General features: G+C 39.1%; 1 protein-coding gene across 2 annotated transcripts in view; it reads right to left on the bottom strand.

The window, feature by feature from the left end:
* Positions 1-1,321: 1,321 nt before the first annotated feature.
* Positions 1,322-15,891, bottom strand: part of LOC127567453 (protein sel-1 homolog 3-like) — a 74,058-nt gene continuing 59,488 nt past the window's right edge. The window contains exon 25 of one of the 2 annotated variants that reach the window (XM_052010374.1): positions 1,322-2,953. In XM_052010374.1, coding sequence (XP_051866334.1) covers positions 2,847-2,953 — 107 coding nt within the window. In that variant the 3' untranslated portion in view covers positions 1,322-2,846. The remainder of the gene's footprint in view (positions 2,954-15,891) is intronic. The other variant, XM_052010375.1, reaches the window with a different exon arrangement.

Below are 15,891 nucleotides of genomic sequence, written 5' to 3'. Positions count from 1 at the left end.
CTCAAGAGGAGCTTCTCAGCATAATGGCATCTGATTACAACAGCTCTTAAAAAATAGAAGTCTGTGCACCTGTGAGTGGAAATAATCTGAATACATACTACAAGTTGCTAAAATATACTACAATGGTAAAATAAAGCACATTGCAATGGATCATGCTTTGCACACCCCTCATCAGTACAAATTTTTAAAATGATCTTTTAACTGAAGTACACTAATACTAATAGGCTATACATTTTCTTTGTGTTTGAATGCCTGGATACAATTCTGAAATTCTCTGATGGAAATTCAACTGGTCAGTCGTTACAAAAAAAACTTTCGCAAGTGGGAGACCTTTGACTGGCAGATAAAGTTGTTTAGTTTCCCTGTGAATGTAGTCAGGTAGATTTATAGGTAAGTGCAGAAACTGGTGTGTTACTGAACTATGCACTTCAGAACAATCCTGACAGCAATTGAAACCAGGATAATCCCATAGTCAATTCTTGATCCATGTCAAGGTCTCAGATCTCAGCAATTTGCCTAAGTATCTGTACGTGGGAAAGAAATAAACTCACTCTCCAATGAGGCTACCATTTGAGCTCAAGGGCTTTTAAAACCTCCTATTCCCCATGACAAATGATGGATGGTCATGATGGATGCAGTTAAAGTTAAGTGGAAGGATTGCGCCCCTTGAATACTGTGCCGTCCACATTGACTTTCTTTCTGATGGCAGGCATCAGGCTGTTCAGTTGCACCCTTTTGTGGAGAGGCAGGACACTTACCATATTTAAGTGCCTCCCACATTCAATTCGGAGCTTGATTTATGTTTACCAGGAGATGCACAGCTTTTCCCACAGATTGAGAAACCCAGTGAAAATGGGGAAGGAGCTGACGGCTCCAGATGTCAATCACTCTATGCCAAAACTCCTTTAGTGCTGGGAGTCGGAGTGCTTTCCATAACTTATTCACGTCTCAGGATTTGGGCATCACACACAAGGCCACCATTTACATCCAATACCTAATTATCCCTGAATAGATGGTGGTCAGCCACCTTGTTGAACAGCTGCTGCCCTTCCAGTGAAGGTGTAAGCATGGCACTCTTGGGGATGGAATTCCAGGATTCGTTCACAGCAACAATGAAGGGATGATGATATATTCCCAAATCAGCATTGTGTGCAACGATCCAAGCAAGAGCCTGATCCCACCGTACCCTTCCAGTTGTTGACTCCTTGTCTGATTCTTTGCTATAATTAAAACATACATGAAGAGTGCTTCACAATGAATACTGTAATACCAATGTCAACACAGAGATGGCTTTGTAATCATGTCCAAAATTCAACCTCAGTAGTTTCTCTTCTGATGTATTTTGCACAATAACATGCCAATGTGAGGTCAAAAGCACAACACATCAACAGATGCTACAACAGAAAGTCTCATTTGGGAAACCTAGACAAACTCTGTAATGCCCAGTCATTGGATTAGACATTCCCATATCTGAGTAATATCTCACATCAACAGGAAATTAGCAAAAAAGCTGATAAAGGTTCAAATCAGACTGATTTACAATGCAATGCTAATTTGGCCACATGTAAGCGCAGTCTGCCAAATTTATGAGAGACAGCAATTTAATCAATGGTACAAACAGAAAATAGTGCAGGTGCTGAAAATCTGACATAAAAACTGATAATGCTGCAAAGACGCAGCATCTTTGGAATGAGGGATAAAGATTCTCTGTGTTGTTTACCATAATTAGCAAAATTTCTATCCTTATTGAGAGAAAATTAACTGTGAAAAAATGACTTTATTTAATGGGCAACAATGGATTTTTGGCAATGATTACCTATAAGTAATTAAATCAAGCAAATAATTATTCACTGTTTTCAATATTTAGATTAAATTAACATTTAACTATTTTTACCAATTTGACCAAATAATTTAGCTCAATTGAAAATCTGCATAAAATTAATCAATATTTTCATTGGCTGATGGGATGCATTATACAAAATATACCTTTATGTCAGTGATTTCTAGCCACAGGTTCTCCATATGTAATTAAAAAAAAATACATCCATTAACTCCCTATATTCATAAAAATGTGTAAATGGTAAAGAAGAACAAAGGGATGGGGGAATACAGAACTGTAAAACATTTAAATACCAGTTGACAAATCTATGAATGTTATGAACAAAGCACTGTGGAAACTTTACAAAAGGAATAGAACAAAGAAGCAATGAAGTAGTTTTAAAAGTGCATAGAATATTGGCTAGACCAGAAATAGGATATTCATCGAAGCTCTGGTCTTCATGCTTATAAAAAGAGTTATGAGGATACCGGAACTAAGAAGCTGGAATGTATCAGGAAAGATAGAATAGACTGGGGCTCTTACGGCTGTGGACATCCGGATAAAGATTCCAATAATTATGAAGAGTTTAATAGGATAAACATAGTGAAAATATTTCAACTTGTGTGGCAGTACAAAACTTCGAGATTATAAACATCAGACAATTATTAATAAATGTAATGAGGAATTCAGAAGAAACTTGTTTACCCAGGGAATGGTAAGAACATGGAACCTGATCCCATATTCAGTATTTGAGGCAATTAATGAAAGCATTTAAAGGAAGCTGGTTACATACATCAGAAATAATGGAATAGATGAATATGTTGATAGGATTCAATAGAGTGGGAAGTGGTTCATGTGGCGCAAAACTAATGGTGTAGATCAATTCTGTGTGACTTTTCAATGGGTAGAAATATTCCCAACAGTGATGCATTCAATTAATTTCTTCTTAATAAGACTGATCAAATTGCCTGTGATGCAATTGCTCCATAGGCCTTGTCTCATTCAGTTCTGGAGATCCTGTCACAGTTTAACGTAATGATGCTTCTTCGGCCATTGCCTCACCTGTCTGAATATTTTCACTGGAAGAATTCAAATCTGGAGGATGTTCATTTACACTTGTGGTGGAGGCCACTGCTAAAAACACAGGAAAACAATGAAGTTTATATAATATAAGCTGTCATAGATATAGTGATTTAAGTTTTTAAAAAATCAAAATAGGAAGCATTTATTGCACATTATCCCTTCCACACACACCTGCTCTTTTACTACTTCTTTTCACACCATCTTGTGTTCTGAACCTTCCTTCCAGGTGAAAGAACAATTTGCTTTTATCTTTCATTTAACGTATTCATTGCTAACAAGGTAGTCTCCCAGACACTGGAGAGACCAAATGCAGATTGAGTGAACAAATTTATTCTGTCTGCAAGCATGATCTCGAGCTTCTAGTCACCTGTAACTCTAATTCTGCACTGACCTCTCCATCTTCTGTTTCCAATGGTGTTCATTGAAGAATAACACCACATCTATCAATCAAGTACTTTATGGGCTTCCAGACTCAACAATTTCAGATCATAATGGCCATACACAATTTATGAAGAGCAGCAGTTAGTAAATATTCTGTCATTCTCTTGACGTTTAGTTTATTTTGGATTTCAGCGGTCACAGCATATCGCTTGTGTGCAACGTGTTGGTCCAGATTTTGCTGAGTGAGGCACATCTCTCACTCTCACCCCTGGGGCTGCTCACTGCTCTGAATTTACCTGGTCTAAATCTGTGCAGCCTAAGTAGCTGGCTGAGACAATCCTAGACCTGAATGGCAAGAGTGGCTGGAGTGGTTCTGACTCTCGTAGACATTCATAAGTACAGGGGTGCGAGCAAAACCAGCCCAATTAGAAAACTGTTGTTGAAGACACTTATTAAGGAAATTTATAGGCACATTGTTGAAGGGTCCAACATTGTCTTTTAATCTACTGTGGCCTAGCAATGTCAGGTTCTCTATTTCTGTTTGGTTCTACATGGAAATAGAGATAGGCCATTCAGCCCTTCGAGCCTGTTCCACTATACAGAGATCATATCTGATCTCTGTTCTAACTCTATTAATCCACCTCTCAGTAGCCTGGCTAGCAAAAAGAAATCTTTCAATTACAGATTAACCATTATTAATTGGGCAATCATCCGCTGGTTTTGCTTGGGAAGATTCTGTATCCCTACCATCCTCCGTGTTCTCCCCACAATGGCCTGCATCTGATTTTGAGAATGTGCCTCTATATAGTCTAATCCTAGGAGACCTGGTAACACTCTGATGGAATTTTCTTCCAAGTATAATATACCTCTCCTGAGGTGTGATACACAGAACTGTACCCAGCACATCAGAAGTGCTCTAACCAGGATTTTGTAAAGCTATTGCAATGTAGTTCCCTTTATATGCTATCTCTATAGATATAAAGATTAACACTTTATTAGGCTTTTTGATTTTGTTGTCCAGATTCAGATTAGTTTATTGCCATTGTTACGGACTCAGTGAAAGTCCCTTTAAGATAGAGAGTGTGTGTGTATGTGTGTGTGGGGCGTGCTTACGTCAATAGAAGATAAAGGACGTAATGACGTTGTTGAAGAAGAAGAAGAAAAAAAAGAGAGAGAGAGAGAAGGGAGAGAGACACCAGCCTGCTTGTTTTCTCTATCGATGGATGAGAAACAATAACTGTGTTTGCCACTGAAATCCATGTATGGAAGTTGGAAGTAATCCGGTGGAGTTCACTTTGTTGCTGACCTGTAGAAGGAAACAGGTATTTGTGTGTGGACGACCACGATTCGGATGCTTTTCGGGGTGAGGAAGTCACTACCGAGTAAACGCTGAAGTGTCGTTTGGGGTTCCATCGTGGAACATTTGGATTTCGTATCTACTCTCCCTATGTTCTCTACATCTACGTCTTATCTTCAGACAACGGTGGTTGTTGAAGAAGCCCTTGCTCATGTTTCACCTTATGGCTTGCGGAACTGAACTTTAAGAACCATTCCGGAACTGGGAGTTTTGGACTTTGTCACGCACACACACGAAGAGTTTAGTTTTGGGGTTAACGTTCAAGGTTTAACATTTTTGAATTCTAACATACTAACATTTTTACTTTTATTTTACGTATTATCATAAGTAGTGATTAATAAAATAGTTTTTAACACTGAATCATGCTCAGTGTGTTTCTTTTGTTGCTGGTTCGTGACAAAATCGGGGGTTCGTCCGGGATAGTTCCCAAGGTTAACGAGATTCGTCTGGGATCCAATCCAAAGATTAACAAGTGTCATCTGGGATCGTTCCCCAGATTGACGAGATTCGTTCGGGATTCAATCCAAAGATTGTTGAGGGAGGTCTGATAAATTCTTTCTAATTGGCTTGTGTGTGTGGAAACCAGCAACAATGGATACATTTTTGAAAAAACCCTCTCCTGGAGGATTGCAGGGGATGAGGAAGCCTGATTTGGTGAAAATTGCTGCAGAGTTACATCTTGAGGCAGTAACGCAATTTATGAGGAAGGCAGATATTCAGAGACTGATAGCTGGCCATTTTGTGGAAAAGAAGGTGTTTGAGGAGGAAGTGTTAAAACAGTTTCCTGGCAGTGAAATAGCAATTTCTGAGGCACAGGTGCAGCTGGCAAAGATAGAGGCTGAACGAGAACAAACCCAGTTAAAGATAGAGGCTGAACAAGAACAAAAGAAATTAGAAGCTGAACGAGAGCAAAAGAGATTAGAGGCCGAACAAAAGAAATTAGAGACTGAACAAGAGATAACTCGGATGAAGTTAGAGGCTGAACGGGAACGGGAACTCATTCGGTTGAAGTTTGAGGCAGAGGAGAAGGAAAAACAGAGGCAGCATGAGTTACAAATGAAGCGTAGGAGTTTGGAATCTGATTCTGAAGATGGTTTTTCAGCCAGCAGGGAGGTTCGATTAGTCCCTCCTTTTGAAGAAGATCAGGTTGATCAGTATTTCCAACATTTTGAAAGGTTGCTGTGAGTTCAAACTGGCCAAGGAAAGGATGGGCTCTTATGGTACAGAGTGTGATTAAAGGTAAAGCTCAAAAAGCTTATTCTGCTTTGTCTGCTGAGGATGCAGCTGATTATACCAAGGTAAAACAAGCTATATTGAAGGCCTATGAATTGGTACCTGAAGCTTATAGACAAAAATTTAGAGACTTGAGGAAATCTGCAGATCAGACTTATATGGAATTTGCCAATGGAAAGAGAATATGTTTTGAACGATGGTGCCTGGCTAAAAATGTAGATGGGGATTATGATAAATTGACAGAATTGATACTAGTGGAAGACTTTAAAAGATGTGTTCCAGCTGAATTAACAACATATTTAAATGAAAAGGCAGTGGAAACTTTACAAGAAACTGCTAGGTTGGCAGATGATTATGCTTTAACCCATAAATCCAAATGGGGACAACCTAAAACCTTTCAAAAGAGTTACAAGGACAATCCAGGTAAACCGGAGATTAAATTGGGAGGTAATCAAAAAGGAAAAGATGAAAAGAAGCCAGGGCTGGAGAAACCTGTTGAGCGTACTTGTTATTACTGTAAGAAACCTGGCCATGTGATAGCTAATTGTGCCCTTTTGAAGAAAAGGAAGGAAGCTGTGCCCAATGCTTGCTTTCAGGCAATTAAAAATCAAAAAGGTTTAGGAGATGCTGTTAAAGATCAGTCCTTGCAAGAGGTAAAGGCTGAAAAGTTGGAGGAGGTGAGAAAAGAATTCCGTTTGTATGTATCAGAGGGTTTTGTTTCACTGAATGATGAGTCACCCCAGGTGCCAGTGAAAATTCTTAGAGATACTGGGGCTAGTCAATCTCTCTTGCTGGACAGTGTTTTAAATTTTGGTGAAGAAAGTGACACTGGTGAAGTAAATCTAGTACGAGGCGTTACAGGTGACACCATGTCTGTCCCTTTTCACAGGGTGATTTTAAAGTCAAAGTTCGTAGAAGGACCAGTCGAGATAGGGATAAGACCTAGTTTGCCAGTGGCAGGAGTTTCTTTGTTATTGGGAAATGACCTTGCAGATGGAGAAATTGTTCCTGTGGTACGGTTAACAACCAAACCAAGGATTGATGAGTCTGAGAATGATCCAGATGTTTACCCATCATGTGCGGTGACTCGAGCTAGAGCTAAAGAATTAGCCAAGACAGACAGTCCGGTGCAGTCTGATGTGGTTCCTTGTGACAGTCCTAAACAGGAAGAAAATTATGATGCCTTATCTGAGACTTTTCTGTCTTCACTGGAGGATCAACATCCTTATAGTGAGCCTGAATTTAAAGATTTGTCTTTGTCGAGGAAGGATTTTATGGTGGAACAGACAAAGGACCATGAGTTGACAGAATTGAAAGTAAAAGTACTCTCATGTGAGGAGATTGAGAAAGTGCCAAGTGGATATTATGTCAAAAATGGAGTGTTAAGGAGGAAATGGAGACCTCCCCATGCCCAAAAAAATTTAAAACTCGGTTGGAAAGAGTCTGCCAGCTAGCGAGAGAGAATTTGAAAACAAGCCAGATAAGAATGAAGACATATTTTGATAGACGTGCTCGGCCTAGGACATTCGCAGTGGGGCAAAAGGTGTTGGTATTTTTCCCTAGCCAAAATAATCCATTGCAATCTCGTTTTTCTGGACCCTATGCTATTGAATCTCGAGTGACTGATTTAATATATATAATCAAAACACCAGATAGACGCAAGAAAACACAACTCTGTCATGTAAATATGCTAAAACCTTATTATGAGAGGGATTCAGTTGTGGCCTTGGTGGATGGTGTAAAGGTTGTTTCTAGAATGCCTGATGTTGATGTTGAGGAAGGCCAATTTAGACCAAATATTGTTCCATCGAAACTAAAAAACCAAAATATCATGGAGAACCTTGAAACGAAGTTGGATCATTTACAAGTTTCACAAAAACAACAGATGAGAGAATTAATTTTAAAATTTAAAAATCTGTTCCCAGATGTTCCAAACAGAACATCGATAATTACCCATGATGTTGATGTTGGGGATGCAAAACCAATCAAACAACACCCATATCGAATGAATGTAGAAAAAAGTAAACTTGTTGATCAGGAAATAAAATACATGTTGGAAAATGATATTATTAGACACTCTACTTCAAATTGGAGTTCGCCCTGTGTTATTGTACCTAAACCTGATGGAACTGTTAGATTTTGCACAGATTACAGGAAAGTGAATGCTGTAACAAAGTCAGATGCTTACCCTATTCCTAGGGTGGATGATTGCATAGACAGAGTGGGAAAGGCAAAATTTCTTACAAAGATTGACCTATTAAAAGGGTACTGGTGTGTTCCATTAACAGATAGAGGAAGGGAAATTTCAGCCTTTGTAACCCCTTCTGGATTGTATGAATACAATGTTTTACCGTTTGGAATGAAAAATGCTCCGGCAACATTTCAAAGAATGATTAATTCAGTGATTCATGGGTTAAAACATACAGATGCCTACATTGACGACTTAGTGACTGGGAATGATACATGGGAGGATCACATCTCTGCGTTAGAAAGGTTGTTTGAAAGACTTTCCAAGGCTAACCTTACAGTTAACTTCGCTAAAAGTGAATTTGGCCATGCCACTGTGACGTATCTTGGTTATGTTGTAGATCAAGGCAAGCAAGCTCCTGTTCAGGCAAAAGTTCAAGCGATATCTGAGTTCCCTATTCCCACAGGTACGAGGACTGTTAGAAGATTTTTGGGAATGGTTGGATATTATCGAAAATTTTGTAAAAATTTTGCTGATATTGCTCTTCCCCTAACTAATCTTCTGAAGAAGGGAGTAAAGTTTGTTTGGACAGATTCTTGTCAAGAAGCATTTGAGAAGCTGAAAGCCATTTTATGTTACCATCCTGTGCTCAAAACACCTGACTTTGAAAAGCCATTTTCATTAGCAGTAGATGCCAGTGATGAAGCTGCAGGAGCTGTGTTGTTGCAGAAGGGTGACCTTGATGATATTGACCATCCTGTAGCTTACTTTTCAAAGAAATTTAATGAGCATCAAAAGAATTATTCCACCATAGAGAAAGAATTACTGTCGCTTGTTTTAGCCTTGCAACATTTCAGTGTATATGTTTGCACTGCTCAGAAACCATTGACTGTATATACAGATCATAACCCACTGGTGTTTCTGAGCTGAGTCAAAAACAAGAACAGAAGGCTGTTAAACTGGAGTTTAATTTTGCAAGAGTTTGACCTCAGGATAACTCACATTAAAGGCAAAGATAATGTGATTGCTGATTGTCTTTCCCGATGTTAAATGGGAAACATGTATCTGTACTAATCTGATAGTCTGTAGTTGTGTAGCATGATAATTATTAACATTACTAACTGAATGCGCGGTTGAATTTTCTTGGGAAAATTTTTTTTTAGGTGGGAGGTGTTACGGACTCAGTGAAAGTCCCTTTAAGATAGAGAGTGTGTGTGTATGTGTGTGTGGGGCGTGCTTACATCAATAGAAGATAAAGGACGTAATGACGTTGTTGAAGAAGAAGAAAAAAAAGAGAGAGAGAGAGAGAAGGGAGAGAGACACCAGCCTGCTTGTTTTCTCTATCGATGGATGAGAAACAATAACTGTATTTGCCACTGAAATCCATGTATGGAAGTTGGAAGTAATCCGGTGGAGTTCACTTTGTTGCTGACCTGTAGAAGGAAACAGGTATTTGTGTGTGGACGACCACGATTCGGATGCTTTTCGGGGTGAGGAAGTCACTACCGAGTAAACACTGAAGTGTCGTTTGGGGTTCCATCGTGGAACATTTGGATTTCGTATCTACTCTCCCTATGTTCTTTACATCTACGTCTTATCTTCAGACAACGGTGGTTGTTGAAGAAGCCCTTGCTCATGTTTCACCTTATGGCTTGCGGAACTGAACTTTAAGAACCATTCCGAAACTGGGAGTTTTGGACTTTGTCACACACACACACGAAGAGTTTAGTTTTGGGGTTAACGTTCAAGGTTTAACATTTTTGAATTCTAACATACTAACATTTTTACTTTTATTTTACGTATTATCATAAGTAGTGATTAATAAAATAGTTTTTAACACTGAATCATGCTCAGTGTGTTTCTTTTGTTGCTGGTTCGTGACACCATACACACCAGGGTGCAATGAAATTCCTTGCTCGCGTGAAGCTCACAGAATAAAGAGTGAAACAGTATATATAATAATAACAAATACAGTGATGGGTGAAAAACAACAGAATGATGCAAAAATACATAAAATTATTTTAAAAAATTAGATTTATAGTTTTTTAGTTCAAAATGGGTGACCAGACACTTTACCTGCCTCAGTTTTTCCACTCACTTAATCTATTTTTTTTGGTAAGTTCCCACCCTCCTCCATACTGCTTGGTACTTAATGTAAAACATATTGGATTATGTAAGTCATTATGTAAGTCATAAGTCATTAGTCATTAATAGATTAAATGGGATCCACCTCAAGCAATTTTCTATCTGTTATTCCAACTCTGTCTTTTACCACCGAACCAATCTCCTAACCAAGTTAATAATCTGCTTCCAATTCCACAAGCTGTAATTTCAGTTAACAGTCTATGAAATGAAATCTGATTGTGTGCCTTTGAAAGTGCCTACAAACTACACCCATAGACTTTCCAGGTTATTACCATAGTTACTTGTTTAAAGCATTTAATTAGATTTGCTACTCATGTTCTACCTATGGCAAATCCATGATGGCTTTCTCCAATTTCTCCACAACAGACAAATGACAGTTCTACAATTTATTGGTTTCATCCTCTTATCCTTCTTAAATAATGTAGTAATTTTTACAATTTTCAATCTAAGGTAATGAATTAAGAGCATTCAGATTATGCCTAAAGCATTTGCAATTTCCTAATTGACTTCCTATGGAATCCTGCAATAAAAGCACCAAGTCCAGGGGGTGGGGAGTTGGCCAGAGGCAGAGGAAGTGGGTGGTGTCTGTCTTCAGTACCAGTATCATCTGAAGAAAGTTTTCTTGTTAATGTTTCCTATATTAATGTTTAGAATTCCATTGCTCGACTCACTTTTAATTTCCCTAGAACATCACTTCTATCATTCTTTTCCTTGACTAGGCAAACACAATGCAAATATACAGCATCTGTATTTTCTTACCATATTTGCATCTGTTTTACTGATCCTTAACCACCATTTTCTTTTTGAATATTAAGATTACAAACACCTTTGTATTAATTTTAATAACCTTTGCAGGTTACCCCTTCTTTCCATTTCCACAGCTTTTCTCATCCCCCTTTGCTGTTATTTGTATTTTCCTGTTCCTCTGTACCTGAGCTATTATCTGTGATTTAGTTTTATATTACCTCTCATCTCTTTCATTAAACTTGGTTTATTTGCCAACTAGAACTCTTAAGAGTATGCACAGATTTTGTATTGAGCCAAATTCTTTTTAAAAATATCTCTTGTTCATCCATAACAATTTTAACCAAATTGCTGTCATTAATACTGTTTCATCCTGAACAAAAGCTAGAATTTACTGTTTTAAGTCCCCCCCCCAACTTTTTAAACCAAAAATTGAATTAGATCGTCATCATGATCACTGTTAGATAAATACTTTTTGTTGGATCATTAACAAATGGCTCCTTATTTACAATTCATTAACGTCCTATTCCAGGGATTTAAACATGAAATCAAGATTGATGTTCTGATGTAGTATTTTGAAATGTCACTTTCAGGTGCTACATTAAAACAAGGCCCTGCCTGTCCTCTCAGATGAAAGTAATGCCACTATTCCCCTCATTGTTGTGACCGAAGTTTCCTTCTCAATCAACATCACTGTAAACTATTATTTAACCACATACTGCAATTCATAGGACTTGCTGCACACAAATTGAATCCTATCTTTAGTACAACAGTAAATTATTTCAAAAGTATTCTACAAGTTTTAAAGTTCCCTTGAGCTGTATATGTAGCATATAATGCAATTTTTTTCTTTTATTATCTCAGTTTAATTAAGTCAGAAAATAAAAAGAAAACTTCATCAGTCCAAGATGCAAGATCTTTCTTTTTCTAACATCAGACAAACATTTAACTCACACAGAGAACAGACGCAGCACCAAAGGACATCAGAAGCTCACAGATATCAAGTAATCTTTATCATAATACATTACACCTTCCAAAGAATTATGTTTCATCAAGGAGTAAGAATCATTAGATCCTGCTAAATAGCTACTAACATGTTTTTTTCTTAACTGAGTAAATCCAAGTATTTCTTTCACTTCTCCCTTTTCATTCCCACCTCCAATCGTACCATTTCCCTTTACCTTGAGATTTCTCTTCATTCAGGCTGGAATTCAATTTGTGTTCTGGGAAGTAATAAAATACCAACCAGGGGCTCACCAATGCTTGTTATCTTTCCACATCTAATAATCGGCCAACAATGCAGAATGAATGTGTTTGCTTGTTGTATTGATGGGAGCTGGAGGGAGAGGGAGGAAAGTAGAGAGAGACGGGGCACTGCAATGCTAGTGTGAATCAGGTAGTTTAAAATACAAAATTAATTTAGTACTTCATTGAAATTTCAGCATAACTACCTGAAATGTCTGTGATAATCACAATCCTGCCTGGTTAACGTGTTTAATGCTCTTTAAAGCAAAATAATTCTAGATTGTTCAACTGCAGTTAAAGATGGAGGATAGTGCAAAGGAGCAACAATGTCCTCTAGTGGTTGCATTAATCAAATTGTATGAAAAGACTTTGGAGGAGAATGTCTTTTCAAAGTCAAAGTCGAGTTTATTGTCATATGCACAACTACATGTATGCACAGATGCAATGAAAAACTTACTTGCAGAAGCATCAAAGGCACATAGCATCACATAAGCAGCATTCACAAAAAAAATCAATTTTTTTTTACAAGAAAAATCACAATTAGAACAAAGTAAACAAAGTCCATTTTAGTGCAAAGTGATCAGAATGGTCGTAGTGTTGCTAAACTGTAGTGGTGATTCGGGTTTTGCTGGTTGGTTCAAGAACAAAATGGTTGAAGGGAAGAAGCTGTTCTTGAACCTGGTGGTGTGGGACTTCAGACTTCTGTACCTCCTGCCCAATGGTAGCTGCGAGAAGATGGCATGGCCCAGATGGTGGGGATCTTTGATGATGGATGTTGCCTTCTTGAGGCAGCACCTCCGCACAGTTGTGAGTATAGAGAGTAGAGCAGAGGCTAAGCACGCAGCCTTGAGGTGCACCTGCGCTTATGATCAGCGAGGAGGAGATGTTGTTACCAATCCTCACTGATTTTGTCTACCAATGAGGAAGTCAAGTATCCAGTTGCAGAGGGAAGTACAGAGGCCCAGGTCCTGAAGCTTGATGGTGAGTTTGGATGGGATGATGGTGTTGAATGCCGGACTGTAGTTGATGAACAGCTGTCTGACATACGAGTTCCTGTTGTCCAGATGGTCCAGAGCAGAGTGAAGAGCTGGAGAAATTGCATCTGCTGTTGACCTGTTGTGGCGGTAGGCAAACTGGAGCAGATCCAGGTCATCTCTGAGGCAGGAGTTGATTCTCACCATAACCAGCCTCTCAAAGCACTTCATTATGGTTGATGTAAACGCTACCAGACAGTAGTTATTGAGGCAGGTCACCACGCTCTTCTTAGGAACTGGTACAACAGATGCCTTTTTGAAGCAGATGGGAACCTCAGACTCAGAAGTGAGAGGTTAAATATGTCTGTAAATACTCCAGCCAGTTGGTCCACACAGATCTTTAGCACACGGCCAGGTACGCCGTCTGGACCAGACGCCTTTTGTGGATTCACTCTCCTGAGGGATGCCAAGACGTCAGCCTCAGAGACTGAAATTACAGTGTCATCTGGAGATTTGGGGGCTTGTGTGTGTGTGTCATAGTTCTCCCTATCAAAGCATGCATAAAGGGCATTGAGCTCATCCTGGAGTGATGGGTCGTTGCCACTTATGCTACCTGACCTCGCCTTGTAGGAAGTTATATTGTGCAAGCACTGCCACAGCTGTCGAGCATCCATCTGAGATTCCAGTTTAGTCCGAAATTACCTCTTTGCACTCCGGAGGTCATACCTGGACTTCTTACCTGGGCTGCCAGCCCTAAGCACCACAGATCTAGCCCTCAGCAGATTACGAATCTCCTGGTTCATCCAGGGCTTCTGGTTGGGGAAGACTCGTAATGTTTCTGTGGATACACATTTGCACACACGTGTCCTTATGAAGTTGGTGACGACTGTGGCATATTCATTTAGGTCCACTGACAAATCCCTGAACATGGTGTTACGGACTCAGTGAAAGTCCCTTTAAGATAGAGAGTGTGTGTGTATGTGTGTGTGGGGCGTGCTTACGTCAATAGAAGATAAAGGACGTAATGACGTTGTTGAAGAAGTCAGAAGAAGAAGAAGAAAGAGAGATAGAGGAAGGGAGAAATTTTGTCACGAACCAGCAACAAAAGAAACACACTGAGCATGATTTAGTGTTAAAAACTATTTTATTAATCACTACTTATGATAATTCGTAAAATAAAAGTAAAAATGTTAGTATGTTAGAATTCAAAAATGTTAAACCTTGAACGTTAACCCCAAAACTAAACTCGTCGTGTGTGTGTGTGACAAAGTCCAAAACTCCAAGTTCCTGAACGGTTCTTAAAGTTCAGTTCCGCAAGCCATAAGGTGAAACGTGAGCAAGGGCTTCTTCAACAACCACCGTTGTCTGAAGATAAGACGTAGATGTAGAAAAACATAGAGAGAGTACATACGAAATCCAAATGTTCCATGATGGAACCCAAACGACACTCCAGTGTTTACTCGGTAGTGACTTCCTCACCCCGAAAAGCATCCGAACCGTGGTCGTCCACACACAAATACCTGTTTCCTTCTACAGGTCAGCAACAAAGTGAACTCCACCGGATTACTTCCAACTTCCATACATGGATTTCAGTGGCAAGCACAGTTATTGTTTCTCATCCATCGATAGAGAAAACAAGCAGGCTGGTGTCTCTCTCCCTTCTCTCTCTCTCTTTCTTCTTCTTCTTCTGACTTCTTCAACAACGTCATTACGTCCTTTATCTTCTATTGACGTAAGCACGCCCCACACACACATACACACACACTCTCTATCTTAAAGGGACTTTCACTGAGTCCGTAACAATGGTCCAGTCCACCAACTCAAAGCAATCCTGAATTTTCTCCTCTGCTTCTGCCATCCAGCTCTTTGTAGTCCTCTTCACTGGTGCTGCGCTCTTCAGTCTCTGTCTGTACTCAGGCAGAAGAAGCACAGCCAGGTGGTCGAATTTACCAAAGTCCGGGCAAGGGATGGAGCGGTAGGCATTCTTGACGGTGGTATAGCAGTGGTTGAGTGCGTTGAATCCTCTGGTATTGCAGGTGATGTATTCATAGTAGTTAGGCAGAGACTACTGTTGAAGCTATTACAATAGGCCCGAAGGGCCTGTTTTGTGCTATATGGTTCTATGGTTTGGTTAAAACAACATTAACCGTATTTTCCATTTACCACAACAAAGAATCCCAAGGCATGCCTTGGAATTGTTATCAAACAATAGATTTAATGCCTCAGGTCAATAATCTTTCATGAGAATTGATCTGATGCAAAGTCATCTGCGTTTCTCTCTCTGCAGATGCAGCCTGACCTAATGAATATTTCCACCACTTTCTGCTCTAATTATAAAGGTTTGCATGTTTCCCTGATAGGTCAGCAAGCTTTCCAAGTTGTTTTATGTTTTGCTTTATACTTCAAAAATATTTTAAGTTAGAATCAATTTGTAAGAAAAAAAGTATAGAGTTAAATTTGGGTGAGAGGACAAATGCCTGTATACACTTAGTATTGGAAGCAGACAAAGTAATGAACTGTGTGAAGTTGATAAAGATGAAAACTTTGTCTTATGTGGTATCGAGTGTACAAATGATTGCCTAGAAATTGGATTTCACCTACTTATGATGTGCTAAGCCATTGTTACATTTATTTAGCACCAGCATCCAATCAGGTCTCCCACAGAACAATCAGAAAATTAGCCAAACTGGTTGAAGCAGCACCAGGAAGTTTAACACCTCAG

Source organism: Pristis pectinata, chromosome 2, assembly GCF_009764475.1.
Source record: "Pristis pectinata isolate sPriPec2 chromosome 2, sPriPec2.1.pri, whole genome shotgun sequence".
Classification (NCBI taxonomy): domain Eukaryota; kingdom Metazoa; phylum Chordata; class Chondrichthyes; order Rhinopristiformes; family Pristidae; genus Pristis; species Pristis pectinata.
This window is presented reverse-complemented; position numbering and strand designations above follow the sequence as displayed.